Genomic DNA, 26,759 nt, shown 5'->3' on the forward strand with positions numbered 1-26,759 from the left:
AGAGTTTCAGCATTCATTAACTGGTCACAGGAAAATGTCTGACCAGAAAAGGAATTACAGAGTAAGGATTAAAGGAGGTAGAAAGATGAGAATTTAGCCAGTCCTCAGATGGGGGATTTTGGAGGCTGGAGCCCATGCAGGATGCAAACAGAGATTTGCACAGAAGGCAGTGTGCTAACTCCACCAGAATATTTAGCACAGAGAATGCTTCTAGAGTCAGACATATTTATGCCTAAATAGATTTTTTTACTATAGATTTAATAACCTTAAGTTAAATGTGCCAGGACCACACAGAAATAAAGCTTATACACCACACCTTGATGTATTAAATCACTTTACACCAGAAATACAACATATTTGCTTTTCTCCCTGTTCTCCTACCCCCAAGGAATAATACTCCAAGCTGCAGTATCCTACATTACAGTTAATTTTGTTTCTAAATTAGAACTCCAAAGGTGCAAGGCCAGACAGTTCTCACTAAGCTTTCACATGGATTGAAGCTTCAAACTTCCCTTGGCCACGTTTATTTTGGGATGGAAGATCTTGCCCTGTTGGGCTGGTGGGCAAGGAGGGGATGCTGGGCCAGGAGCAGGTGCCCTGTGCCACCCCTGGGTGACCTCTCTCTGCTCTCATGCACCACTAACTCCCACCTGAGGCTCACAGGTGGCAGGAATGGGAATTGCTTAACTACCAGTAGTTTATGGACTCCAGTATGACCTGCCATAACTCCCATTAAAGCTGGATCATTTGTTACAGAGAGAACTTTTTATGATTATATAAAACTACCAGAACCTTAACATTATTTAGGTTTTATTGTAAAGCTGTAAAAATCATCCACTGTTAACAGCTGCCTTAAAACACATGAATTAGGCATTTCAGTAACCTTTAAGATGTGTTATTCTTTGTCATAGCACTGAATTGTAAGATAGGTCTGGTTACCTCTAAGAGGTTTAAATTTCCAATCTATTAAAGTAATACTGGCAATCTGTTATTTCTAGGCCATTGAGGAAAGGTTAAAATGAAAATTGGACTTTAGGGAGTTCCTCTTATTCTAAGTGCAGGCTGAAAACATCTCAGCAGCAGAAGGCAGAGTCAGGGTCTCAGTAAGAAGCAGTTATCAAGGGAAATGACTGGTGATAACTTTATTGATTAAAGCAGCTTGAGGAATTTCAGAATTGCCACTGTCTCAAATTACAGTGGTGAGACAGCTTTATTAAAAAGGTATTTTTCATTAAAAGCCAAGTGAAAGAAAATTGTAGCATGTTTTCAAAAGCACAGCTCATCTAAAATGGTTTAATGATGGTATGGATTAAATGCCTTCCACAGGTGGAATAAATTATTGGAATAAACATTTTGTAAAAGCAAAGGAAAGTAAAACCAGCCTCTGCCATGTCACTACAAATGCAGAATTCATTCAGGAAACAGTTTAAAATGTAATGCAGTGCATTACAGGAACTTACTGAAGTGACTATACTGAGGTTTGAAACTGAAAATAATGAGGTTTTATTACTGTGTACCACAAACCAAACCAACCTGCAAATCCTTCTCCAAAAGTACATTAAAGTCACAAGGTCAAGCACTCAAAATTTAGGAAAAGATGCCAGAATTAAGGCAGTTTGCTTGTTTGTAATTTGTTCCTCCTACACACATTTGAATCATGATCCAGGCCTTAACTCCAGCAGTGTGGATTGTTCTTTCCGTGGTGGAAAGCATGGAGTGTCTGGTGCCATCATCCAGTGGGGTCTGCTGCACTCCTCCTTGGTTAGGAGCACACTCCCTTCACTTCCAAACTCTCTAAATATAAAGTATTATACCTACAAACTAGACATAGCACTACAACAGATTGATGGCATTTAACATTAGAAACTATATGAAAAAAAAAGCCAAAACTCTGACAAAATATAAAGTTAGGCATGAGCAGCAGACAGCAGAGAAGGAGTAAATAATCTCTGCTGGGGACTATTCCTGCTTTTCTGTACCCGAAACAAACAGCCCTGAAGCTGATGGGAACCACTCTCCAGGGCTCACCCTGTGGGACCAGCTTTGCCAGCCTGGTGATGCACCACAGCAGATTTGTGTCCAGGGCAAGGAGTTCTGCACCTGGGATGTTCCAGGGGTAGTCCAGACTGGGCTAATTCCTGGGAAGATATGGACAGACTGAAGGGAGCACAGAAAAAAGCAGGGGGACTGAATGGAGGGAAGCAGCAGAACTAAAGCACAGTTTTGTAAAAAACAACTCCTGCAATGACAACAAGCCTAGAGATAATTGGATGGAGAAAATGTCCAGGAAGTTATTTTGGTTGTTAACTAGAGTAAAACTAGAAATAAGGAGATGCAGTTTAAAAGGGAAATATCCTGATAAATCTCAGGAAAAGCTGCCTTCCCCCAAGACCCACTGGGCTGAACACCATCCCCAGGGCACTGACAGTTGTTTGGCTCTCTGAAAAGCACTGTGGACAAAACATTAATAACTGTGGAGCAGGGAACATTCCTGCATGGGGAAGGAGATGGATTAGATGGCCCACTAGGTCTTATCCATCTCCCCACTCTGTAATAAAGTAAAACCCAAGCACATGCTGAATTACAGGGCCATAATTTCATCTCCAGGCTCCAGGGACCTACAAGCCACCCCAAACTTCACTCCTGTTGTTTATAATGTCACCCAAACCCCCCTGATGGAATTATTGTGTTGTAATTCACTGCTGTTTGTGAGGCTTCTCATACTCATCCTTATGTCCTGTGTGACAGAACAACAAATCAATGAAGAGGAGCTGGGAACAACTACAGAGAGGGGAAAATGGGCTGTGCTGAGGAAGCACAGCATGTTTCTGGAAAGCCAGAAAAACAGGAGGGGGTTTTGGGGTCAGTCAGTGCATCCTAGTCACCAAAATGATAAAATATTTTACTTCTGCCTTTTACTTAAAAAAAAAAAAAAAAAAAAAAAAAAGGTAGTCAGTGTGACAGCACAGGAAATAAATGACATTTTGGAATCTTTTGGAATCAATTCCATCACCCTGTAGCCACCAGTCTTCCAAGCAGACTGCCAGGCATTAGGGCACCTCTTTTGCCTCTGCCAGGCATTGAGTCCTGGTCACGTTCTCCTTCTGCCTCTTCTGTAACTAAAGCTACAGCAAAGCAGGAAAAAAGCACCAGTGGGCACAAATATATGGCACAGCCCCTGGGCATGGCACCTCAACCTTACCTGCTCTGGTGGAACTCCCAGTTCTGCCAGGGCTGACTCAAAAAACCTTTTTGCTGGTTTCCCCACCACCTCAGCCTGGATATCACAAGCATACTGGGGGGAAAAATAGAGAGAGAAACACAAAAAACGCTGATTGGAAAAGGATTTATTCAACTCCATAACTCCAATTATAAAAGCTTTGTGATTAGTGATTTTTGCCCTTAAATAACACAATGGATTAGCAGGTGAAGGTGAGTATCAGAGAATTTGGATAACAGAAGTGTTTAAAGTTTTCTGGCAGGAGAGAAAATGCTCTTGAAACACCTCAAGGTACAAATCTTTCACATTCTCCATCTTTGAGTAATCTTTAAACTCAGTTCCAGTACTGCTCATTTTGTTAGGAGCATCACTCTTAGAGACACAACAAATATCCTTTATATAAAACTACCAAAAGTACTGGAGAGCCTTTAAAAGATATAAAGGATTTCTTCAATCACCTGGCATAATTTTAATGATCCAAGTGAAAAATCGAGTTTTAAATCTGGGTTTTGAAAAGTTACATTTGAGAAAGCAGATTTTACAAGTTACATTTTCCTGCAACTAAATATCAGTGCTATGCTGAAAAAAAATTGTTTCTTGCTTGTTCCTAGACAAAAGCCTAACAGATAACATGGACCTTCCGGTTTTCTTGGGTATCTTGCACACAACATTCCACTTTTTTCTTGTCTGACTCCTCCTTTCAAGGGCCTCACTTGCAATAAGGGCACCACAACAGAAAAAGTTCATGGTTTAAGTAAAACACATTTAAACCAAAAAAAAAAAAAAACCAAGCAAAAAACCAAAGGCAGAAAAGAAATTAATCCACCCATCTTTAGAATGCAGCAAGTGAGGTTCAATGTGTGGAAACTCCCTCCACCAAGGTGAGTAATTACAGAAGATGACCCATATTTATGCCAGTTACTCTTTTAACAAGGTGCACAGGGTGAGTAAGCACAATTCCAGCCATAAAATACCTCTAATGCCTTCATATATGCTCCAACATCAAGTTTCAGCCCATCAGTTTCTTTATAGTAGCGTCTGGAAATGAAAGTGATAAAGTTCCCGTGAAATGAAAACGCTGGCAGTTAAAGACAAAGAAACCACATTTTATTATTTCTGGGCCTTTATAGATGTCCATATGGCTGCATAAAAAGTCAAGTAATCAGAAAATCCCAGGCCTTGGTTTAACACCAGGAGTTAAGGGAAGGACAGGCTCAGGACCGTGCAATGCTCAGGGAAAGGATCCCGGATGCCCATCTGGGAGCAAATTCACTGTTTCTAAGGGATTTCAGTGTGCTTGAACAGGATGGACTGGGCTGAGCATTATTGCACAGTGACAGAGAGCCCTGGCAGGTAAAAGGTGAGGGCTGGCCCCAGCCAGCAGCTGTGACCCCTCCCCAGTGTGTCTGCAAGGAGACCCCAGGCAGGACCAGCGCTGCTGTCTCAGCCTCACACAACCAGGGAACCTCTTTATCAGGACTAAAAACCCTCCAAGCTGAATTTTGTTCTTTCTAAAAATGCTCCCGTGGCCATGAAGCTCATGGAATTAGAAGGTGTCTTTAGAGAGTTTTTTCTGGAATGGCAATTCACATTCATGCAGGTCTTCCAAGCTCTGGGCAGAGCAAAGACAGCTTTCTGTATGACAGGAAAAAAGGTAGGATGAGCAGTCAGCTAAGATTTTATGCCTTATCCTTCTGCCATTTTCGATTATTCAGCATAGCCTTCCTTTAAAATGACCACTTGACCTTTGCTAGAACAGCCATTAACCTTCCATAGTCTGGCGTAAACAGCTTAATTTTCTGACAGTGGCATGACAGAAGAAATTACAAAGCCAATTCCCACTCTCAGCCCAAAACAGATGCCAAATGTAAATCACTCCATTTCCAGGAGCAGGGCATTCTGCTTCAGTGACTCTGACACTTTTGTTTTCTATGGAATGAACTAAAACTTCTGCCAAAAGCAACCTGCTGGCCCAAGGCAGGCACCTTGCTAAGGCCACCCAGCTGTGCTGGTTCTGCAGGTTAAAAATGCAGCTGGGTTTTGTGGATGGCCCTTTGTATCCATGAGGCTTCTCCAGTCAGGAGAACAGTTCTTAGAATTTCTAATCTTCCTCCTTTGAGTCAGAGAACTTATATTCCCGTTACCTCAATGATCAGCCATTAAAATACAATATGCCCCTGGTGAAAACTGAGCTCTAAATATTCCAAAATCTTTGTTTTTTAACAAAAAGTAGTATTTCAAAGAAGTAAGAAAAAAGAGCTGTTTCTATCAATGAATGACCTAATAAATACTTTTACACACACGTGGTACAAAGCATTTTTGCATTGATGACAATACAGTTCCTAAGAAGATGTTGATTCTACATTTCATTTTGAAATATGGTATTATATAACACAAAATTTGATTATTTTATATACATTAGCCATTCTCCTGTTGGCTCAACATTTTCTCCTTATCCTTCTGAGAAACAGTAAGGATTTTTCAGCCTTGCTGGAGGATTAGAGTGTCAGGTAAGGCGGCACAATGAATTTAACTGCTCCTTCCCACTGATAAGTTCTGCCCAGCTGGATCAATAACCCACAAACTAAGAAGGGTTTTCATGCCCATTAGAGTCTATTGAACCACTGAGCAAAGTTGTCACTGCACTTTCCCCAAGATAAACATGCACAGTCTCTTTTAAACCCATGCATCACACAACAGATAAGAGTAACTCCTGTTATTCCTGTTGGGATTTGTCATTATTCAGCACAGGAACTAATAATGTCCTGTTTAAAATCTCTGAATACATCTAAATTAATTATTTTCAGGAAAACATTCAAACTCCCTGGCTATTTTTTCCTGTGTGTGAAACAGGAGGTCAAAATTTACACTTAATGGGCAGAGAATAATTAAAATTGCTGTCTGACATTAAAACTACCAAAACAATTGATCTGCCACTTCAAAAACACCAAATTGCATCACAAACCTACACCAACAGCTCTTTACCCAAGCATGGCCTGGAGAAACTTTAGGTTTCCTTCACTATGAAAAATAATTTCTATTCAGTTCAGAGAGGAACACGTGGCTACAGGCAGCAGTTAAACCAACAGTTCTCATCTCTGAGATACTAAATGCTCACTCACTTGGGGTCACACACATCAAAATCCAAACTCTCCATGATTCCTACGAGGGTTTGAGGCTCCCTTGAAGCACCTCAAGTCCTCTTCATTGATCAGATGAGGCTCTCAGCCCAGGCACACAGACTGAAAACTGAAAAGTTGGTACTGGGAGTGGAGTGCCCACACTGATTTCTGGCCTCCATTGAAGATATCATTAAAAAATGCAGAGACTTGAGGAAAAAGCAGAGCTTAACTCACCCTTTTCCAAGGGAGATCAAAACAGGCTTCTCCATCCCGATCAGAAGTCGGAAAGCCTCGTTGAGGTTTGCGTAGGTGAAGTTTTCTGCTGCATCTCCAAGAACCACACAGTTTGGGTTTGTCTTATCAATCTCAGCAAATTCAGGGACAAGATCTACAGAAGGAGGCAAAAACCAAAAAAAAATCACAAGTCCCTCACTGTAGGTTCTTTGCTTCTTTTTTCTAAGGTCAGGATTAAATGCACAAGACAGTATCTCTTGCTGGCACTCAGGTGTTTATTAGTTCTTGTCTGTGTTACAGCCTCACAAACTGAATTCTACAGCACTTCACTCTAACAAATTAAAAATGGAGACGTTTGTCTCTCTTTATACAAGGTCTTTTAAGGATAAACTGTCCAATTAAGAAATGACACCTAAATTACTTTTACTTTTAACCCAATAACCAACCACCCATGCCCGCAATGTGGACTTTTTTATCCAATTACACAAAACCACCCAAATCCATGGAGAAGAAGGTGGAGAAGAAGGACCAGCCTCCACCTTAAACCTCCATCTTGCTTTATATATATTACTATATTCTAAACCCTTAAACCCTAAGTTTTCCACCCTGTGATATCACACACTTCTATCCAAACTCCACACCCACAATCCCAGTTCTGTAATTCCATTTTGGAAGCCTTCTTCATGACCTCAGGTCAATGCAGTGCTCTCTTGGGGGTCAGTGCCTGGCAGCACAGAAAGTCTGGAATACTCAGCATCCAGGGCTCCAACTCCTCACCATTTCAGACAGCGAGGTGTAGGAAGCGACAAATGGAAGCGACAAATCCCCAGATTCGCGCTTCCCTTCACTCCCAACAACACATGAAAAAATAAATAAATCTCGGCCTGAATCAAGCGCTCTTCAGACACCTACTCATCCGTGCCAAGACGAAGAGGAAAGCAGAGCATCCCCCTCCCTCCCCGTGTCCCCAGGGCTGTCCCACCGTCGTGCACCAGCAGGTGAGGCCTCAGGCCTCGCTCCCTCAGGAGGCGGCAGGCGGCCGGCGCCGGCGCGGTCACTTGGGCCACCGAGATGTCGAAGCCCATGGCCCGCAGCTTCCGCACGAAATTCTCCCGGGTCGCCTGGGTTTCGTTGGTGCAGAGCTGCAGCTTCAGCCCGGAGGCTTTGATCCTGTGGAGGGAAGGCAGCAGAGGGGTGAGCTGATGAAGGAACTGAGACCAGAGTGTCAGTCTCAAGGGAAATGCAGGTTGGATATTAGGAAAAAGTTTTTCACAGAAAGGGCGATAAAGTTCTGGAATGGCTGCCCAGGGAGGTGGTGCAGTCACCATCCCTGGGTGTGTTTAACAAAGCCTGGATGTGGCACTCAGGGCCATAGCTCAGCTGAGGTGTTGGGGCTGGGCTGGACTCAATCTTGAAGGTCTCTTCCAACCTGGTCATTCTGTGAATTCTGCTAAGAAGGTGAAGATGATATTCCAAACCTGGAGCAGGCTCCTTTGCTGTGACTAGATGCACCTGAAATCCTGACTCTGGGCACTGCAGCTGCCAGTTAGTTCAATGATGTTATATCAACACTGGGGTGGATCCAGTCACATTTATCATTAAATCTCTCATAAAACACCTGTGCTGTTACTTGGTGGATCATCCAAAAAATCTGGTACTTTAACTGATCCATTTATAATTGTTTACAGATAATTGGCTTCTCAGGGGAAGAAAACAAGGCCATGAGTATCCAGAGCCAACAACACGGCTCCTGGGGATTGGTACTCTCCAAAAGTTGTGTTGTTGCCCCATTCCTGAAGTGTCCAAGGCTGGGCAGGGCTGGGCTTGGACCACCCTGGGATAGTGGAAGGTGTCCCTGGGGTGGGATGGTGTCTTAGGGGTCTTTAAGGTTCCCCCCAGCCCAAACCATTCTGTGATTCTGTGAATCCCCTGCAAGCCCTCTGCCTCTGAGCAGCTTTGTTTCCCAAGCTGGGGACCTGCTGTGGATGTCCCCAAAAAGCCTCTTCCCCGAGGATGAGCTGTCAGCTGTTTGCAGAGCCAATGTACTTCAAAGTGGCCACAGAAAATCAGAAGCACTGAAAATGTACCACAATTAATAAAAACCAAACATTTGCCTAAGGGACTTTCACTCAGCTCCTCTAATACATGAAAATGCCTACTTTTTGTCAGTTTTCATGTGAATTTGTGTAAAATTATCTTTGAGGACCTGAGCACACGCAGATTCAGGTACTTACATAAGTCTGGAACCAGGCTCACAAATTCTTATAAAATATTATGACCCTTCTTTGTATTAAACAAAAAAGGACTTTTCTATTAAGTAAGTCCCTGCACTGATTGTCAAGACAACAAAACACGCTGGGTCCATTTTGCAGGGAAGATGATCTCACTTGGTGGGTGCAAACACCAAAGCCACCTCCAGACAACAGATCTGATGATGAACTTTCCATCAAAGGATTCTTGGAAATCTGGTCCTGACCCAGAGAGCCCCTTCTGCTCATCAAAACTACACACCAGTGTCTTCTTTAATAATGCTGGTGATTCATTCCTTTCTTATTATTTGTCTTTCCTAATCATAGATATGTGAATTATCAATTACACTTAGTGGTTAATTGCCCTTCATAAAGATAGCTTTTCTCTTTTAAATTAGGCAGTTAATATATTGTAACTAATAGCATCCACTTGTACATTATAAATATATCTTCATTGATTGGAGCACTGAATGTGAGATTCACTCTCAAGTTAATGAAGCAATTGAGTGAAGAAGTGCAGGGTGTACCCAGGGAATAATTATTGTTAATGAATTATGATGTGACCTTCTCAGAACAATGAACAATTGGTGTGACAGTGGGATGACAATATTCCACATCTGTTATTTGAGACACGGTTTCAGCTGGAGTTAAAAAGCAAAGCAGTGTAATTTGGATACACAACAAACTTCAATAGAGTGTGCCGGGGTAAAAAAAAAAAATATTCTAAATGCAAAGCCTCCCTGCACACTCTTAGGGAAAAGAAATCCCATGATTCACAACTGCCTGGAAGCAGACAATTGTTGAATTAGAATCTGCTTTTTCTCTTCCTAAAGGTCAACATAATGAATCCAGGGATAACACCAAAGACAGACCTGCACAGACAAACCAGCACCCTACAGGTCAGCTCAGTGAAATATTCAGTTTTCCTGTACTACAAACTTCACTTCTTTCTCAGCATTTTGGATGGAAACCAGAGTGACTCTTCTGAAAGGACTGAGCAAAGCAGGAGGAGTCTGGACACATCCCAGACTGCTTCAGGCCTTTGTGGCCACCAGCAATTACCACCCCAACAAATGAGCTCAGGAAATGCCCAGGATCAGGTCTACAGAGTTAGGCCAAGCTGGACAAAAAGATGGGAGTCCTCTGGTGACACATGAATAGGACTCTTAAAAATATCCTGGAACACTAAATGAAACAAAAATCCACAAAAGTCTATACTTATTTCTACAAATATACCTTTCCAATCAAAACTCACCTTTTCCTTCCCAATTGGCATCTCTGAAAAGAGTCCTGTAAACTCTGCCAGATCCTGCACAGAACAGACACACTCACCTCTACATTCAGTATCACACACGCTGGGATGAATCCATCCCTGGATGCTCAGCACAGGGATGGTGAGCAGAGCCTGCAGGCCAGCAAACAACTGTTAACTCACAGCTCAAATAATTAGGGAGAGCTTTTACCAACAGCTCTGCACGGGGGAAACCATGTTTACAGCAAAACTCTCATTCAGTTTCCCTGGCCTGGCAGGTTTTGAATGGGGAGAGACTAAAAGAAGTGGCTGGAAGGTCTGTGTCTCACAGGTGTGATGCTGTGCTCAGTGAGTCTACAGGGCTGCCAAGCTTCAAGGGAAACCTCCAGCCTCTGAACTGACCCACTGCTCACACTGCCAGCAAAGCAAGGCAAGGCACTGCAACTTCCACTGCTGGCAAGTGTGGGGATGTTAGGAGAAGAATAAAGAAGAATATTTGTAATGTGATGTCTTATGAGATAAAGAGCAACGGATTAGGCACCTGCAAGAGCAGAAGAATGAGGCAGCAGGAGATGAAATACACGACACACGTTTTATCGAGATCTCCGGGGTATTACAGATTTATCAGCAGGTCCATTACAGAAAGCACAGGCACACCCAGGAAACCCAGTCAATCAGGCCTTCAGCTGACTTCCACACATCGTGGCTGTGATAAAGATCCCACTCAAACACCAGGAAAATCGATCCTGATTAGGACACGAGGACAGGCAGCACTGCTGCCTATGCTGCAGGGACCCAGCAAGGACCAGGTACTGGGGGCATCCCAAGGCTGCCTCTCCTTCACTGTTTGGGGCCCTCAGCAGGCTCAGCATCAGACAAATCCACTTTTTCCACCAAATCCACCAACTTCCATCATCACTGCTCACACCACTCCTAATGCCTGAGAGCAGGAACAGGGGAGCTTCACCAGAGCGAGGCAGAGCAGCTCCTGACCTTTCGGGGTGTGACAAATGCCAAACTCAGCTAAAGTGGCAAAAGAAACTTGACAGAGTGCTTCTTGGAGGGGCTGGCAGAACAGAGATGGCAGCAGGGAGCAGATGGAGAGGCCACTGTCCCCTCCAGCTTGTGTCACTCTGCTGCCAGTGCCCGCTCTGCCGGGGAGCTGCCACAGCACACAGACACTGAAGGAAAAAGTCACCAAAAAAAATTTCCAAGCCCCAAATTAAAAGTGGACAGATGAGCACTGAGCTACCACACCAGCCTTACCAGAGGAGGGATTTAAGCTCACTCCAGATCCAAATAACCACTTGGTCACCCAAATGATCCCTAAATCTACACCTGGGGCACCCACCCAGCCCTGGGCACGCTGTGAGCACCTGCCCAGGGGAGAAGTGGATGTGAGGGGTTTAATTCCAGCCTGAGCTGCCCCTGGAGCCTCACAGCTCTTTGAACTGACCTTTACCTCGTTCTGCTGGAGCAGGACACGGGGCTGAGTGACAATGTCCCACAGTGCAATTACCATGCGTCAGATGAGCAGGTCCCTTACAAATCACCTCGAACTTTACACATCTGCTGGCTGTCAGCATCTGCCAGGCTCACTCACCCGAAAATAATGAAAAAAAAACTCTCATTATTGCTCCATAACAGGTAAAGTGTTAGGACAATTATTGGACATCCTCACTGACCTTGTGCAGACTTAGCCAACTGCCCTTGCCAACCTTTATGGGCAGCCTTTGGGCACATAAAACACAAAATCTGTTCTTTCAGATGATGTAAAGGTTGTGACACCCGTAGGAAAAGCAATGGCCCTGGAATCCAGACTGGGAATCATCAAACTTAAAGTGACATTATCCTGCACATGGCTGGAGCAGCTAAGGAAAAGGTGTAAGGCTAAACTTCAGATTTCCCATCTTTTCCCACTGTCTTTTGCAGTGAAGGTTTTTCCTAAGACAGGAATAGGGGGAAAGTCCAGCCCACAGCCAGAGGTCCTGTGCAGATGGGCAGTGGGGCAGAAAGCAAAATCCTAGAACAGGCAACAAACCTGAGCTTGGAGACTGTCCAACATTAACTTCAAAGGGGTTTGGAAATGCGCTACATGAGATTTCCAGAATTGGCTTTTTATTCCTGCTTTTGGTTTTTCAGAGTGCTTTGGGGTTTTTTTTTAAAAATGTAAAAGAAAGCACGCTGAGCACTTTTGCTATTTGACTCTTTTGCATCAGTGGACAAATATGAGTGTGCTTCAGTGTAAACCTCTCAGCACTCTGATTCCTTGTCTCAAACACAGGGAACCAACAGCACCTGCAACCAAACCACAAAGTAAAAGCAGGACTTGTGCAGCAACACCATCCTCCCACCTGGGCAGGGTTATTGTTAGTGCCCTCTGCAAGGGCCAGGGTGCTGGTGCTCCAGGTAAAACCTCTCCTGATCTTGCAGGTTTTTCCCAGGAGAACCTCCCTGGGTGCACCTCACACACCTGAGGATCCAAAAAGGTTTTCTGGCTCAGAGCAATAACCCCTTCTGGGGTCCAGCCAGAAATTTCCAGCCAGTGGAAATGCCTGGTGGGAGCAGAGCACATTTGCTCTGCTTAAAAAGTGTCTTTTTGGCAAAAATGTGCTGTATTTTCTCTGCAAATCTGTATTCCTGCCATGCCAGCAAAGTCATTATTCAGAAGCCTGAAGGCCATAAGTGCCTTTGCCCATCATTACATGGCACAAGCCTCTCCCAATTCCATGGAAACACTGAATTTCCTGGTGTTTTTTAAGCTGGTGGCTGCAATGGAATCAGAAGACTGTGGATAAAACTCCAGGATTTTCCTTCTCTCTCCCAGTCCCCAAAACTTTCCGTTCCTCTGATTTCTGCCATCACAGCACATCCAAACTGCTTCAATCTTGCTGTCACATCTCTGATGCCACTTTTGCCCCCTGACCTCCTGGTGTTTCCCTTCACTGATGTCCTGTCATGGGTTCTGAGTACAGCCAGGCTCATTAAAGCCCTGGTTCTCTGGGGATCCAACTTTCTGCTCCACGTAGCCCTGACAAATCCTTACACATGGCACTTTTTGGCCCCAGTCCCTCCTGCATTCCTGAAACTCATCTCTACGGCTGCCACCTCCCCAGCACAATTTCCTCCCCAGCCCCATATGGCTCACCTCTCTCTAAATATAGAAGGGGATAATTTGGAGGCAATCCAAAGGAAGGACTCCAAAAGGGATTAAAAAATAGGAGGGCATTACCTTTGCACATGAATAAAAGCAGATTAATAGGCACACATGAAGGAGCCACAAGAATGTTACTTAAGGGTGGGCAAGGGTGATAAAAGGAAGGGTACAATCATAAGAGTAAACACCACTGGAAACACCACTTTGAGACAGTGTTTGACAGTAAAAACTGAAAAAACCCCACTAAATTGTAGCTCAAAGCAAACTTTAAACACCCACCAATGCCTTTATTTAGGTGTTTTGATAATTTAGAATTTTTCAGAAGTAGAAAGAAATCCTGGAAGTTTTAACACTAAAACAAACACAAAGTCCTGAATTCTCTACAAAGGCCATTGAATACAGCTGCATACCAGAATTACTGCACAAATTATCCAACACCATAAATCATAATCCACCTTCCTGAACAGCAGGGAAGACAATTGATTTGTAGGCAGCAATATGCCACAACAGTGAAATCTAGAATTCAGTATTTAATAAAAGTAACATGTGTTTCTGAAGGGAATCTGCAGAAAGGAAGCACAAAGCAGAATACAAGAAAAATCTCTCTGGTCCATTAAGTTCAGTAACAAGATGCATTTAGCACTGCAGATTACCAAATCAGCTTAATGTATTACACCTAAAAGATTTTAACCACACTGCAAGTGGTTCAATAAGTAAACTCTGGCAGACCTTAAATAGCTGGTAAATCTCCACTTTGGGAGCTGCCAAGAAAGAAAAATCAGATTTTTGAGGATTCAGTTAGCATGAGCAGGTCTGGGATATATTTATTTGCATTAAGTAAAATATTTTTAGGGACAACATAGTGAGTGATACTCCAATAGCTTTTATTCTGTGCAAAAAGGGGGGTACATGATGTTTAAGGATGCCTCCAACCCAAACTATTCTATTATTCTATGAAGCTGCTAATTACTCCATTAAAAACTCATTCAAAAACAAGTTATCTTTGACAGGGTTGAATCCTCACTTTGTACACAAAGAGCACCTGTTCATAAAGAAGGAATCCTGTTTCTGAGACCCTGAGTGTTAAGGATGTGTGAACTCCAAAAATACAAGCACCTACTCATGCAATTTGTGCAGAAAGCAGGTGAGCATCCACAGCTTCAGGGACACAAATCTTTATAAAGAAATAAGGGGCACTGCCGATTAGGAAAGCAAATATGGGTTAGGAACACTCACTGCTCTCAGAAAACTGAGACCACAGCTAATGTTACAGACTGGAGTGCAGCTGAGAGTCAATTCCTGGGTCCCCTTCTGGCTCTGCCAGGGAACAGCCACATGACAATACAGAATGCTTCATTTTTTGTGTGTCTGCTGCTTCAGGAGGCAGTGACACCTCGGTCACTGGGTCTCTTTGGGCAGAAAGTGCAAAGAGAGTCAAGTACAAAAACAAATTAACTGATATTTACACAAGGGTCTGTATACTTTATTTGAAGGGCTCTTTCTAGGAGGAACAACTCCTTTTCTATCAAATGTCCCGAAGGCACAGCAAGCCTTGGAACTCTGAACATCTGCCCAGCCTGTGCTAAGCCACGTTATCTGTGTGACAACAAAGATTTCCTACTCCTCGTGGCACACACACTTCCAAAAGGCTTTGTGAGCTCCCAATTCCTCTGAACCCCCACACCCTGAATTGTTTTACAGTCCCAGTTCCGCTTGTTCTCCTCACAATCCTCTCCTTGTGAGACTCTCCAGGTATTTTATTTTAACAGGAGTGTCCAGCTGCTCCCCAGCCTCCCTGCTCCCCAGATTTCCGCTGCCCTTTTCAAGGGCTCTGCAGAAAGCTGTGCTAACAGATGCACTATCCCAGCCCAACAACAGGATGTTGTAAACCTCCAACTACTGTGTGCTTTTCATATGGATATGCTAATGGACACACTATCAGCACGAAGCTGTAAATGCAAATGCCAGAGCACAGGCTGAGCATCTTTTATGGGTGTTTAACCACCTTCTGTCTTGTAAGGGACCAGCTCCTGGCTATTTGCAAGATAAAAAGCAGCTAGCTCACCTCGTGTCAATGCTGTGTAAATCGATTAAGACAATAACAGCACGGCACTGAGGCTCTGTTAGGGCTGGCTCCAGGAGAAGCCTTTAAGTCACCGATGGCCCTTCTGATCTCATCCATGGGCTTTCTGATCTGCTCCAAAGCATCTGCCAGGGAACTGCACACGCTGGGAGGAGGTGGGTGAGGTTTATGTAACTTTCTCAAAACAAAAACAAAGATACGCCACAGTAAGTTAAACAATCAAGAAATATTATGTCTTAAAAGTTTTAAAGGGATAAATTATCTTATTGAGCCACTTTTGGCTTTTTTAGCCATCCACTGCTGTAATATCCCCACCTAAAGATAACAACAACAGTCCCTGGAGAATTTAGAGACATTCCTGGCTCCAGGGGTGCCAGTACCCTTTGGCACATGGGTGCCTGGCTGAGTCTGGATGAGTAGCAAGGATCCAGATTCACCTTATCCCTTGAGCACAGGCCACAAGCTCTGCTCAACAAATACTCCTGCAGCTCACCACCTCAGCCTCCAACCCACCAACCTCCTCTCAGGGCACACTGAACCCTTCAGTGTTTCACAGGTGAGATTTATCAGGCTGCAAGTACATCAGCAATAAACAAAGCATTCCAAGCTGTTACACTCGGTGTTTCACCACAGGTTGTACCAATTATTGATGCCTTCCTCAGGAGGGTCTCTACAGCACTGAATGTCACCTTGCTCAGGGTGTTCCAGTGTCCATCAGCTTCTCTGGCCATGTTTCTGCTCCATCTGACTGTACTGTTGGTTACAAACAAACAAACAAGAGGGAAGCAGGCACCACAAATACAAACCAGGCCAAATTCTGCTGGCAGAAATTAGGCTGCTGCTCTCTCAAACACTAACTCAAATAACTGCACAGCAGAATTCAGCTGAAAACAAGAGAAATAATGCTGCAAATATAGTTTTAGGAGGTCAGGACAGCTTCAGTCACATGAAACCAATGACAAATTAGTATGTTTACTTATCATTTTTATTGGAATGTACTGTATGTTGTTACACTAAGTTAATTGCTGTAATGGGGAGGTGATGTAGCAAGACAGTCTGAAAAGAACAGGTCAGCTGTTCTGCTGTAAGAGTCCTTATCTGTACTCTCAGTTATCAAAATGGGATTTAAGGTTGCTGTTGGACATATATACACAGTAAAAGATGTTAGACAGCTGCTTTAGCAGAGGACCACAGCAATTTGAATTAGTTATAAGGTTCCTCACTATCTGCAATTATGGCTTTTTAATTGATTAAAAAAAGGAATTAATTAAAAAGAGCTCCTTTTAGCTTTGATCCATCTGCTTGAAACCACCCAGCTGTACTGTGACACAGACACAAATATTAATGAGCAACTGGCAATAGGATAATGAGTCAATAAAGAGTTTAAATGGTGTGAGCCAGAACAATTACTAACCTAATAGGCAGATAAATAAGGCTACTTGACTTTACCCAAGGAAAATGATTATTCTTCACCACTTACATTGAATGACCTGAACAAAGTGGTTTGGTGGGGTTTTTTTGGTTTGGTGGGGTTTTTTTACCCTTCCAACAAAGTGGTTTGGTGGGGTTTTTTTACCCTTTCTGGCACTTTCCCATTCTGCTGTTCCCAGTTCCCACAGCTATGAACACTGCTTTTGCACTGCTCACCAAATCCTGCCCAAATGAGATCAGCTTTCCCTGCACAGCATTCCAGAGCCTTTCCCTGGATTGCATCTCCAAACCCTCCTCAGAGACTCCTGCAGCCTTTCCAGGCAGGCAGACAGGTCAGATTAGCTGCTGAGGGCTTCCTGTGACTAACAGGCAAAAAGGGCTTAGACATTCCCAGGATTTCCAGAGAACAATTTCCTACATTTAGCCCAAGGCCAGAGTTTTACTGTTGTTTCATCAGCATATTTCTGACATTACTGTAAGTTAGACTGCAGTTTAAGCTGCCTCCATGCAGGAGGTTTCATCAAATGCAGTGACAAAGGTTATTAAATAACAGCCTGCAACCCAACAAAAGATGAAGTTTACAATTCAGGAGCAAAAAACCAACGTCAAAAGCATCTGGTGAACCACAACACAGGTATTACTGAACATGTCCTGGTTTCTAAAGGAAAGATTTGATCTCTGACAGTATTTATGCAGTTGTTGTTATTTATGCTTGGTTTGGCTGTGGCTGGAGGCCTTGGCTGTGATTTGGACTGTCCCAGGCTGTGCTCTGCACATGCACAATCCCCTGAAAGAACCACAGGCCACAGGATTTCAATAGAAGCAACTTCTCCCTCTGCCTTGTTCCACTGAATTTCCTGGGAATGCTGCTGTCTCCTTGGCTGTCCTGGTATCTGCAGCTTCTCCTGGCCACGTCAGCACCAGAAACTGGCCATGAACCTCAATAAGGCTTAAAATTACTTCAAATATTCCTCTCTGACAGCACTGGGAACTCTGAGCCATCTGATAACATCTTCTGTGCATCCTACACGTATTTCAGGAAATATGAACAAAGACATAATATTGGGGGGGTGGGGGGAAGAAAGCAGCAAACAGTTCTGTTATTATCACTTCATTTGGAGCTTCTCCAGTTCTGCCTTTCCATGGTGGTTCCACCAACATTTAGGCAAATATTTAACTAACCTCATATGATTAATTATATTGAATTCAGTATTTCTTCCTGCATGTTTTCCTGCTCAATAATGCACTCGTCCCAATTGTGTCTGTGCTGAGTGGCCCCAGAGGGCAGAAGCTGCAGAGGTGCTCACCAAACAGAGCTGTCAGTGTTTCACGGGGGTTCAGAATTTAGACATTTAAAACATTGCAAGTGGGGTACATACAGCAGCACAGAACGGTTTGTGCTGGAAGGAGCACTGAAGTTCCAATCTCCTGAAACGGACAAGGACACATTCCACTATGCCAGGTTGCTCCAAGCCCCATCCAGCACTTGCCAGGTGAAACAGATCTGGATTTTCCACAGTGGGTGATGAAACATCACAGAGAGCCAAAAGGCTCTTCCAGAAATTCACAACCACACAATCAATACCTGTCTTTAAACAAAGCTGTGCCTGGGGCCACTGCTCTCCCCTGGCCCCATCCTGCTCCCCTGGTCAAGCAGGGCCAATATGGGCACACTAGCAAGTCAACCCAATTAATTAAAGTTACTTAAGTTACTTAGCTCGTGTTACCTGGGCAGCGTCACCCAGCTAAAGGCGAAGGGATTCCCTACCTGTGGGCACTCGGAGTAACTCACCAGGACCACACTTTGCTTTTGAGTCACTTCCAAGCTGGGCAATCATTAACCCCAGCACAGAAATTCTCTGTTGCAGAGTTGCAAATTCCAGCTAATTTGACAGCAGAGTTAATCAATTTACAGACACCAGTGTGGGTAATATCTGAAAAACGATTACCAGGGGACAGTGCCAGATCCCCTACCCGCTGCCAGCTCCTGCCACACGCGCAGTGACACCAGCACACACAGAACCACGCGGGGCGTCCCCGCCGCACCGCTCCAGGCTCTCCTCCCCATCAGCCCTGCGGGCTCCCTTCCCTAAAATAACCCCCGAAACCACCGAGCCGCCCCCAGAAACCTCCGGATTCCCGTGCGGGACTCACACAGCGCAGCGGGGCCCGACTCGCACCGCCCGGGCGGGGACCGCGGTGCAGCCCCGGCACCCCGCTCTCCTCGGGTGTCCCCGGCCGCCCCCCACCCACCTGCGCACGGCCTCGGCCGAGCCCGCGATGGGGACGCCGCCGTCGGCGCCGCTGTCGTAGAGGACCCCGCTGACATCGAGCAGCAGCCCCCGCACGGCCCGCGCCCAGCCCCGGCCCCGCTCCGCCATGGCCGTGCCGCTCGGAGCTGCCGGGAAATGCAGTCCCGGCTCCGCTCCGCCCCGAGCCCGCCCCGCCGCGCCGCCGGAGCCGGGCGGAGCGCGCTGAAACTGCCGCTGGACCAGCTCTGCAAGCGGTCAAGGCCAGGCTGGATGGGGAGCTACCTGTCCTAGCGGGTGGCATCACCACCCATGGCAGTGGAGTGAAATTAGATGATTTTTAACGCCCCCTTCAACCCCATTGAAAGGAGCATTACATGAGCCCATTCTGTGGTTCATATGACAACCAAGGAAAAAAACCCCACTGAGTCTCGTGTAAAGAATTTTACAATAGCAGATAAGATGTTATCAGCTGTGTTCCAGCTTTACGGATAGTATTGTTTTCTCCCAAATATCTTCTCGTCGCTAATGCCATCAATAGCATGGCATGACTCCCAGAATGTATAAGGAGCTGTGGTGGAATTATAGTCCATTTTGTTTTAAGGAAAGCAGAGGAGCCTTGGCAGCATTGATTTGCATCACGGCTTCTGGAATAGCCTCTGGCTTCTCCCTAAAGATAATATCTAAACTGCGAAATTCATTAAATAGACTCAGAAATGGATCAGGTTATTTAAAACAACATTACTAATGGCACAATATCTCAGCTGTCTGCAGTGATAGTGAACATTGTCTTGGATAGTGTTATCAGTCCAGGACACCCGCTATGAATATTGATCCACAGCTTGTTACAGCCATCACTTGCCGTCAGGACAGGTCAGGGTTGAAACCCACCTAGCATCAAAGCAATTTAAAGACAGCACTTGGGCTGAATTTTAATGCCTGAGCTGGGAAACGGACCAACTTTAGAGTGCTGGAACTAATCCATGAGTATGTGCCCTTCCACATGCATGTGTGTTTGTAGGCTGTTGTGTATATACAGGTGAAACTGATGATATTTGAAAACGTCTTGTAGCTCACAGATTAATTTCAATGCTGCAATTTACATTCTCAGCTCCTGCAGACCCAACAGCTCAAACAGAAGTATTTGTAGTCTCAACTATACCAGATTTTTTTTCCTGGTTCACCACCTCTCACATCCCCAAAACCAATCTTTAGCCACCTGTAGCTTGTGGGTGTGAACTCCTCAGGTCTGAGCTCTCTTCTTTTCTACATTCCTGTGGTATTCTACCCCAGAGGCTGGTGCCAAATGGGCTTTTAGATAATTAACAGTAACAGTTGCTTTTAATCACATCGCCTTTGCACATCATCATCTCTTCTTCTTGCTTTCCTCTTAACTTAAGGCCTATACCAAGAATTATTTGTGAGCCCAATTCTGCTGAGGCTGAGACAGCGATGAAGAGGAGGAGGAGGGCTGTGCTCTGCATCTCTCCATTGGAATAAAACAGGTGGAGCAGCAGATTCCTACTGAGGGCTGCCTTCCCTTGCTGAAGGGTGCCTTCCCCCAATCTATCTGATGATTTGTGGCACCCAAACACTGAAATGCCAAGGAGAGGAAAAGCATCCCCCCAAACAGATACAGGTGTGCAGAAATACACTGTAAAGCGGTTTTCAATAAACAGGTCTGGCTAGAAGTGGTCACAGGGTTGGTGCAGAGTGAGGAGGCTTGGCCTACTGTCACCTACCCTGTTCCAGTTATAGTGTGAACCGGCAACAAAGTTTTTCCCAAGACAAGGAGGGTTGGTTAGGGGGTGGCTCGGTGGGTAGGAGCTCCTCCAGCACAGGCGGGCCTCAGTTTCCCCTGCCTACTAACTGGGAACAGTGTGAACACCACAGGAGAGTTGCAGGAGTGGCCCAGAGTCTGAACTAAACTGATCCAAAGCTGCTCCCAAACAAAAAACTGATCCTTTCTCCCTGAGGACCAGGCAGTAGCTTCACATCTCTAACAGTGGCTGCTGGCACAGGGAGCACTTGGAGCTTGGATCCTGCCCAGTGCAGGAGACAGATGCAGGAGCCATCCCTCCTCTCTGGGTCCCCCTGAACACGAGGCTCACCCCGCTGGACCCGCACTGACCGGGAGAGCTGCAGGTGGCTCAGCGGAGGGCGAGGGGACAGGTGCAGCCGGTGGCTCTCCAGGACCAGGGGACACAGCTGCCGTCGGGCTGCCGGGCGCAGCCGCATCCCTGCTCCGGCGGAGGTCCCGGCTCCGGTGCCAGGGGCTCCTGGCCGTCCTCTCTGCACATCCCCCCGCCCAACCCGGTGTAGGTAACGGGAAAGCGCCGTCGCCGAGAGGTTGGGATGGAGGGAGGCGCCCGCTGCGCCCCCGCGGAGCCAGCGCGGCGGGGAGGGGGCGCGGGGGCGGCGTGCCAATGGCTGCGCTGCCCCCTCCTCTGCCCCCACCCCGCCGCCGGCCCCTCCGCCTCCCCGGCCGACCCTCCTCCCCGCCGCTCACTCCGCGCCGCCAGCGCCCAGCGTGCGGCTCCGGAGCGGCCCGGCTCCGCGCCCGGCGCTGCGCTCCGCGGCTCCGCGCTGGGAGCCAGCAGGTCTCCGGGAAGCGCGGAGGGTGGGGTGGGATGCCGGAATGCCCGGACCGCGGGGCCAAGGCGGCCCCCATCCATCATAAAATCTCCTTCTCCATCTTAGACATCCTGGATCCCCAGAAATTCAGCAGAAGACGCGAACCGGCCTCGGGGAGCTGGGGCAGCGCCCCCCGCTCGGGCGAGCGGGAGAAAAGTTTGGGAAGAGTTGAAGTAGGAAAGGACGCTGCTGCTCCCGGCAGCGGGAGGAATAAACTAGAGGCACATGGTAGGAACGCGCTCGCGTTTCTCCGGCCGGCGCTGGCGGGGCGCGCAGGTGGAGGCTCCGGCACACGGGGACCCTCGGCCCCGCGCCCGCCGGGACGCGCTCCCCGCGCGGGGTCCCGCAGGAGCGAGGGAAGGGGGGCTGGAACTGGATTTGAAGTCTTGATGATGCAAAGGGAAAAGTTCTCGATATCGGCGTGCCCTGCCCGGCTCCCGGCGTCCGGAGCATCCTCTGCCGCCGGAGCAGGAGGGCGCACATCAGGGCGCGCCGCCGCCGAACCCCGGCTCCGGACGGGCCGCGGCTCTTACCGAGGCACCGCACGGGTTTCTTTCCCCCAGCCCCCGGGCGCTCCTTTCCCCGGGGCGGCAGCGGTCGGATGCCCCGGCCTCCGGGACGGCCTGCTGGGTAATTGCTCAGCCCGTCCCCACCGGAGGATGCCTTAGCTCCCGGTGATCGATATCCTATTACCGACTCCCGCCTATCTCCTCCCCGCAGCTTGCAGGTGCCCACTTCAAACCTCCTTCCCCCGGCCTGATCCTAATATTGTTCGATTAAAACTTACCTTTAATAGATGACATCTATCGATCTGGCCCTCGCAAATCTGAAACTCCATTAGCGCAGGGATGGGGAGGGTGGGAGGGGGGAGGGGATTTATTTCGCTTTAGAAGAGGACTTTAATAACTTCTTTTTTAATTGGTAAGAAATCCATATCGACGGCTCCCCCCTCCCCACCGCGGATGCGGTGGCACAACGGGGGACGCGAGGGGGGGGTCCTCGCACGACGGGCGGAATTTTTCTCCCCTTTATTTTATTTTTAGTGATTGCCCTTATGTTGGGGGGAGGGAGGGATGTGGGAGCAGAAGCGCGGGGTTCCGAGGGGGAACGGGAGGAGGGTGCGCTATCCCCTGACGATCCCCGCCATCTCACCTAGATGCGCACGCCCCGGCGGAGAGCGGCGCCGAGGACGCGGGGCAGGAGCGCGACGAGGAGGATCCGAGCGGGGACGGGACCGGGACCGCGAGCCCGCCCGGGCCGGAGGAGCCGGGCTCGCCGCGGAGCGCCCGGCGACGGCGGGCAGAGCCGGGCTGCGGGAAGCCGCGGCGGGCGCGCACCGCCTTCACCTACGAGCAGCTGGTGGCCCTGGAGAACAAGTTCCGAGCCACGCGGTACCTGTCGGTCTGCGAGCGCCTCAGCCTGGCGCTGTCCCTCAGCCTCACCGAGACGCAGGTGAAGATCTGGTTCCAGAACCGCCGCACCAAGTGGAAGAAGCAGCACCCGGGCGCCGACGGGGCGACCCCCGCAGCATCCCCCGCGGCGGCGGCGAGCGGCGGCAGCCCCAGCCCGCCGGGCCCCGCCGCTCTGCCCTTCCAGACTTTCCCTTCCTACGCCGCCGCCAACGTGCTGGTGCCGCCGGCCGCCCCCTTCCCGCTGGGCGCCGGCCCCTTCGCACCCTTCCTGGGCCCCGCGTACCTCGGCCCCTTCTACGCCCCGCACCTCTGAGGCGGCAGCGGCGGGGCAGCCCCCGGGAGCCAGGAGCGCACCTCAGCCCTTCTGACCCAGCGGGGAGCACCGTCATCGCTTCTGCTGCTTGCGTGGCCATTTGAAGTGTAAGAAAGTTGATTTTTCCTAGGCGTCACGGCAGCATGCTTAACTTTGACACACAGAGGAAAAAAAAAAAAAAAACCCACCGTAACCACTGGATTTTATTAGCACCTTTGAGATGTAATTATAGGTGTTGGAGATGGGAAAAGTAACCCTCTTTACACATGCCCGACACTAATTCCCTGCAGATTCTTCTCCAAGTTCATTGTTAAGATGCTGCTCGTTGCTGTTCGGCTTGCCAGCACACGTCTGAAGCCTCGGGGGCTCGGGAGCTGTGGCACTCGTTAGCACTGGTGCTGATGAGCGTGCAGGCGGCCGTGTCGAGTCCCAGGGATGCTCGGCAGTGAAGACGTCCCCAGGCTCCGACTGTGCTCGTGGGACTCTGCTGAGCCCTGTTTGACCCACGTTTCGTTATCATTTCTGAAAACTGCCAGTCACGTTCTTGACACCCTGCCTGGAGGAGAGCTTTGTTTGGGAAGGTGCAGCTCTGTGTCATCGGGAGACAAGAAGGAAATCTGCCTGGTCAGTGGGAAAGTGTTCAACTGCTGCTCATGTCCACGGCCTCTCTGCCTTTCTCTGCAGTCTCTCCCAATGACTTCACAGGTTTTGGATAAGAAGTCTAAAGATCATTCTTTTTGCAGAGACCAGTTGTTCTTGTAATAACACAGCATTAGTGCCAAATGAGGCAGAAAAGAAAACATAAATCAGAGAAAATGATTACATTATTCATTTCTTTTAAAATGGGGCATTTGTGGTAGAAAGTAAGTAAAACACAGAATTTCCAGCATGCTGAGACCTACTTTCCATAACAGAGAAACACATGCTTTTTCTGGTTTTGCTTTTTGGAGCATTTGTTAGAAGGAAAATCACATTTCATCTTCATCGTTACAAGCATCGGAATGAAAAGGAATTTTAGCTGGGGGCTCATCTGTCCAAGAATGGATGGGAAGTAATTGGTTTAAAAAGAAATCTGTCTCATGCAGTTTTACAAATTATTACAACACAGTATTCCAGACTGTATCCTCTTGGTCTCTGACAATGCTTTAAAGTACACACTGGCTTTCCAACCAAAAAACTTAGCTCATAAATCCTACCTAGTTCTTGTGTTGGTCTAAATAAAAAGGGTTTTTAAATTATTCCCTGTTTAATTGTTTTTAATTTTACTGGGATGAGGCACTGTCTGCTTTGTGCACTGTTTGCCCAGCTGGTGTGGGTCTTGATGGTCCCTGTGTTGCATGTCAGTGACTGAGGGTGATACCTCATCCCCTCCGGGCTGGCTGTGAGGAGATGGGTGATGGGATAACCCTCTCTTGCAAAGTCACCCTCCTGACTTCCAGCTTTGCAGGGATCAAGGGTGTGAGAGCCACAAGCCTAAGCTTGGGCCAGCTCAAATGACCTGAGGCTGTCTTTCCACAGCGGGAGGAGGTACCCAGTGTCTCCTCAGTGGTTTGCAGAGCTATTAACAGAACACAAAGTTCACCTCAGGTCACGGGTTTGGAAGTCATGGCTGCTGTATGAATGCATTTACTTGGAGGTTAATTAAAGTAACTTTTTAACCCCAATTTAAGTTAGAGTTACAAAAGATGGGGGCATTTCAGCTTTTCAGGGTGCATCCAGAGCTGCCTTCCTTTCTGGCCAGGCAATCAGCAGTCCCAAATGCCTGAGCCATCAGGTCCCACCACTGCTGACAAACTGTGTGCTCCCTTCTGGCCACTTCTGGGCAATTAAGAGCTCAAGTCCTGCAGGCTGGCCTAGTCCATCTTCTCTGCCTCAAGTTGGGACTAACCAGACCTAAATCCTCTGACTATTCATGGCCTCCTGCTTGTGATTGCCATATCTCTCCATGCAAAAAACAGGTCTTGATGTCACCTTGCTGTCACTGAGAGGTTCCCAGAGCATGATAGGGTTGGTTACCCACAGTGTATCCACATCCCTGGTACAAGACAGGCTTGTGCCCTGGTATGGTCAAATGGTTACTTCTTCTCCTTGGGAAGTGTAAATCACAGTAAAAAAAAAAACAAAACCAGGGAATGTAACAAGTCAAAATAAATAGTATAAATTGTCTCTTACTTCAAGATGTGGTTTTTGGTGTGCAAAAACCTTTCAAAGCTCTGCTTTGCCAGCGATTTTACCCTTGCCAAAACTGTTTTAACTTTAGAGGAAATATTGATTCCTATGCAAGATGATCTAGCCTTTCTTTTTTGCTATCACTCTGTTTAGTCACTTCTAGCCCAGATTCCCAAAAGATGTTTTACAGTTATTTCCAGAGAATATAGCAGTCATGGTCCCCACTTTGCATGACTTGCACCTCTGCATGGCACTGGAAGAGGGATGCACATCAGTGGGAATGCAGATGTTGTGGCTCTGATCCCAGGCCACCAAAGTTTTCCTGGCTAAATGCTTCCAAGCCCTTTGGACAGAGCCTTCCCTCCCTGCTTTGTTGAGTGGGGCTGCTTGGGTGGATGACTCCTGTTAGGGATGTGGTGACTGGGCACTTATTCCAGCTGAGGTTCCAAGCAGTCCTGGGAACAGCAATTGCAGTCAAACTTTGCATTGCCCAGATGAGGCCATTTGCACTGGTAACACTTCTAGAAATGCCCCACTGTGTACCCATTATCTCTAACAATTCTGAATAAAGATTTGTGCAATATTTTCAGGCACAGACAGAAAGTGACTTTACTCACAGCTGAATATAGATGTTAAAAGGAATCACGAGTAAGTCCTAAGTGTAAAAAGCAAAAATGTATCTATATTAAATTAAAAGAGCTTTGAATTCAAATGCTCCAGAGAGAACAGGAAAGTTAGGAGCCTCCCTCATTCCTGGGCAATCTGATCTAGTTGGTGGCATCTCTGCCTATGGCAGGGAGTTGGAACTTGGTGATGTTTAAGACCCCTTCCAACCCAAAGAATTCTGTGATTCAGCACCTGACAGTGTCTGCACTGAGCAGGCAGCAGCAGCTGCCAATTCTGAGTCCAAGAACCACGAAATCACTTTGGAAACAGACTTTTAAATCTGATAATGAAACAAGTACAGGGAGGCACACTGTGACATCACAGTTAGGGAAATGTTAGAAATGTCAATTTAACCGGAATTTCAGAACTGTACTTAAGAAAAAAAAATATCCACAACAATTCATGCAGTTGAGTTTGCAAAGTTGGAAGAATACAATGAAAAATTAAATAAATGGAGGAACAAAAGATAAAATGTATTTATTGGCATGCCATTGACCAAGCATTTTTCTTGAAGGAAATCAATGGGATTTGTTGTGTAATACATGACTGGAAAATTAAACTAAAGTCT

General features: G+C 46.9%; 2 protein-coding genes across 2 annotated transcripts in view; one reads left to right on the top strand and one right to left on the bottom strand.

The window, feature by feature from the left end:
• LOC121350067 (phospholysine phosphohistidine inorganic pyrophosphate phosphatase) overlaps positions 1-19,138 on the bottom strand; it is a 71,781-nt gene extending 52,643 nt beyond the window's left edge. Inside the window, exons 1-5 of the mRNA XM_041461082.1 lie at positions 19,002-19,138; positions 7,559-7,746; positions 6,577-6,730; positions 4,195-4,258; positions 3,203-3,295 (exon numbers count right to left, since the gene is read on the bottom strand). Coding sequence (XP_041317016.1) covers positions 3,203-3,295; positions 4,195-4,258; positions 6,577-6,730; positions 7,559-7,746; positions 19,002-19,129 — 627 coding nt within the window. The 5' untranslated portion in view covers positions 19,130-19,138. The remainder of the gene's footprint in view (positions 1-3,202; positions 3,296-4,194; positions 4,259-6,576; positions 6,731-7,558; positions 7,747-19,001) is intronic.
• A 2,285-nt stretch (positions 19,139-21,423) lies between these two features.
• NKX1-2 (NK1 homeobox 2) lies at positions 21,424-23,356 on the top strand. Its single transcript, XM_041461128.1, has 2 exons — positions 21,424-21,859; positions 22,788-23,356. The coding sequence occupies exons 1-2, from the start codon at positions 21,424-21,426 to the stop codon at positions 23,354-23,356; spliced, it is 1,005 nt and encodes a 334-aa protein (XP_041317062.1).
• Positions 23,357-26,759: the final 3,403 nt, after the last annotated feature.

Source organism: Pyrgilauda ruficollis, unplaced genomic scaffold (genome assembly GCF_017590135.1).
Source record: "Pyrgilauda ruficollis isolate IOZ18807 unplaced genomic scaffold, ASM1759013v1 scaffold15, whole genome shotgun sequence".
Lineage (NCBI taxonomy): Eukaryota > Metazoa > Chordata > Aves > Passeriformes > Passeridae > Pyrgilauda > Pyrgilauda ruficollis.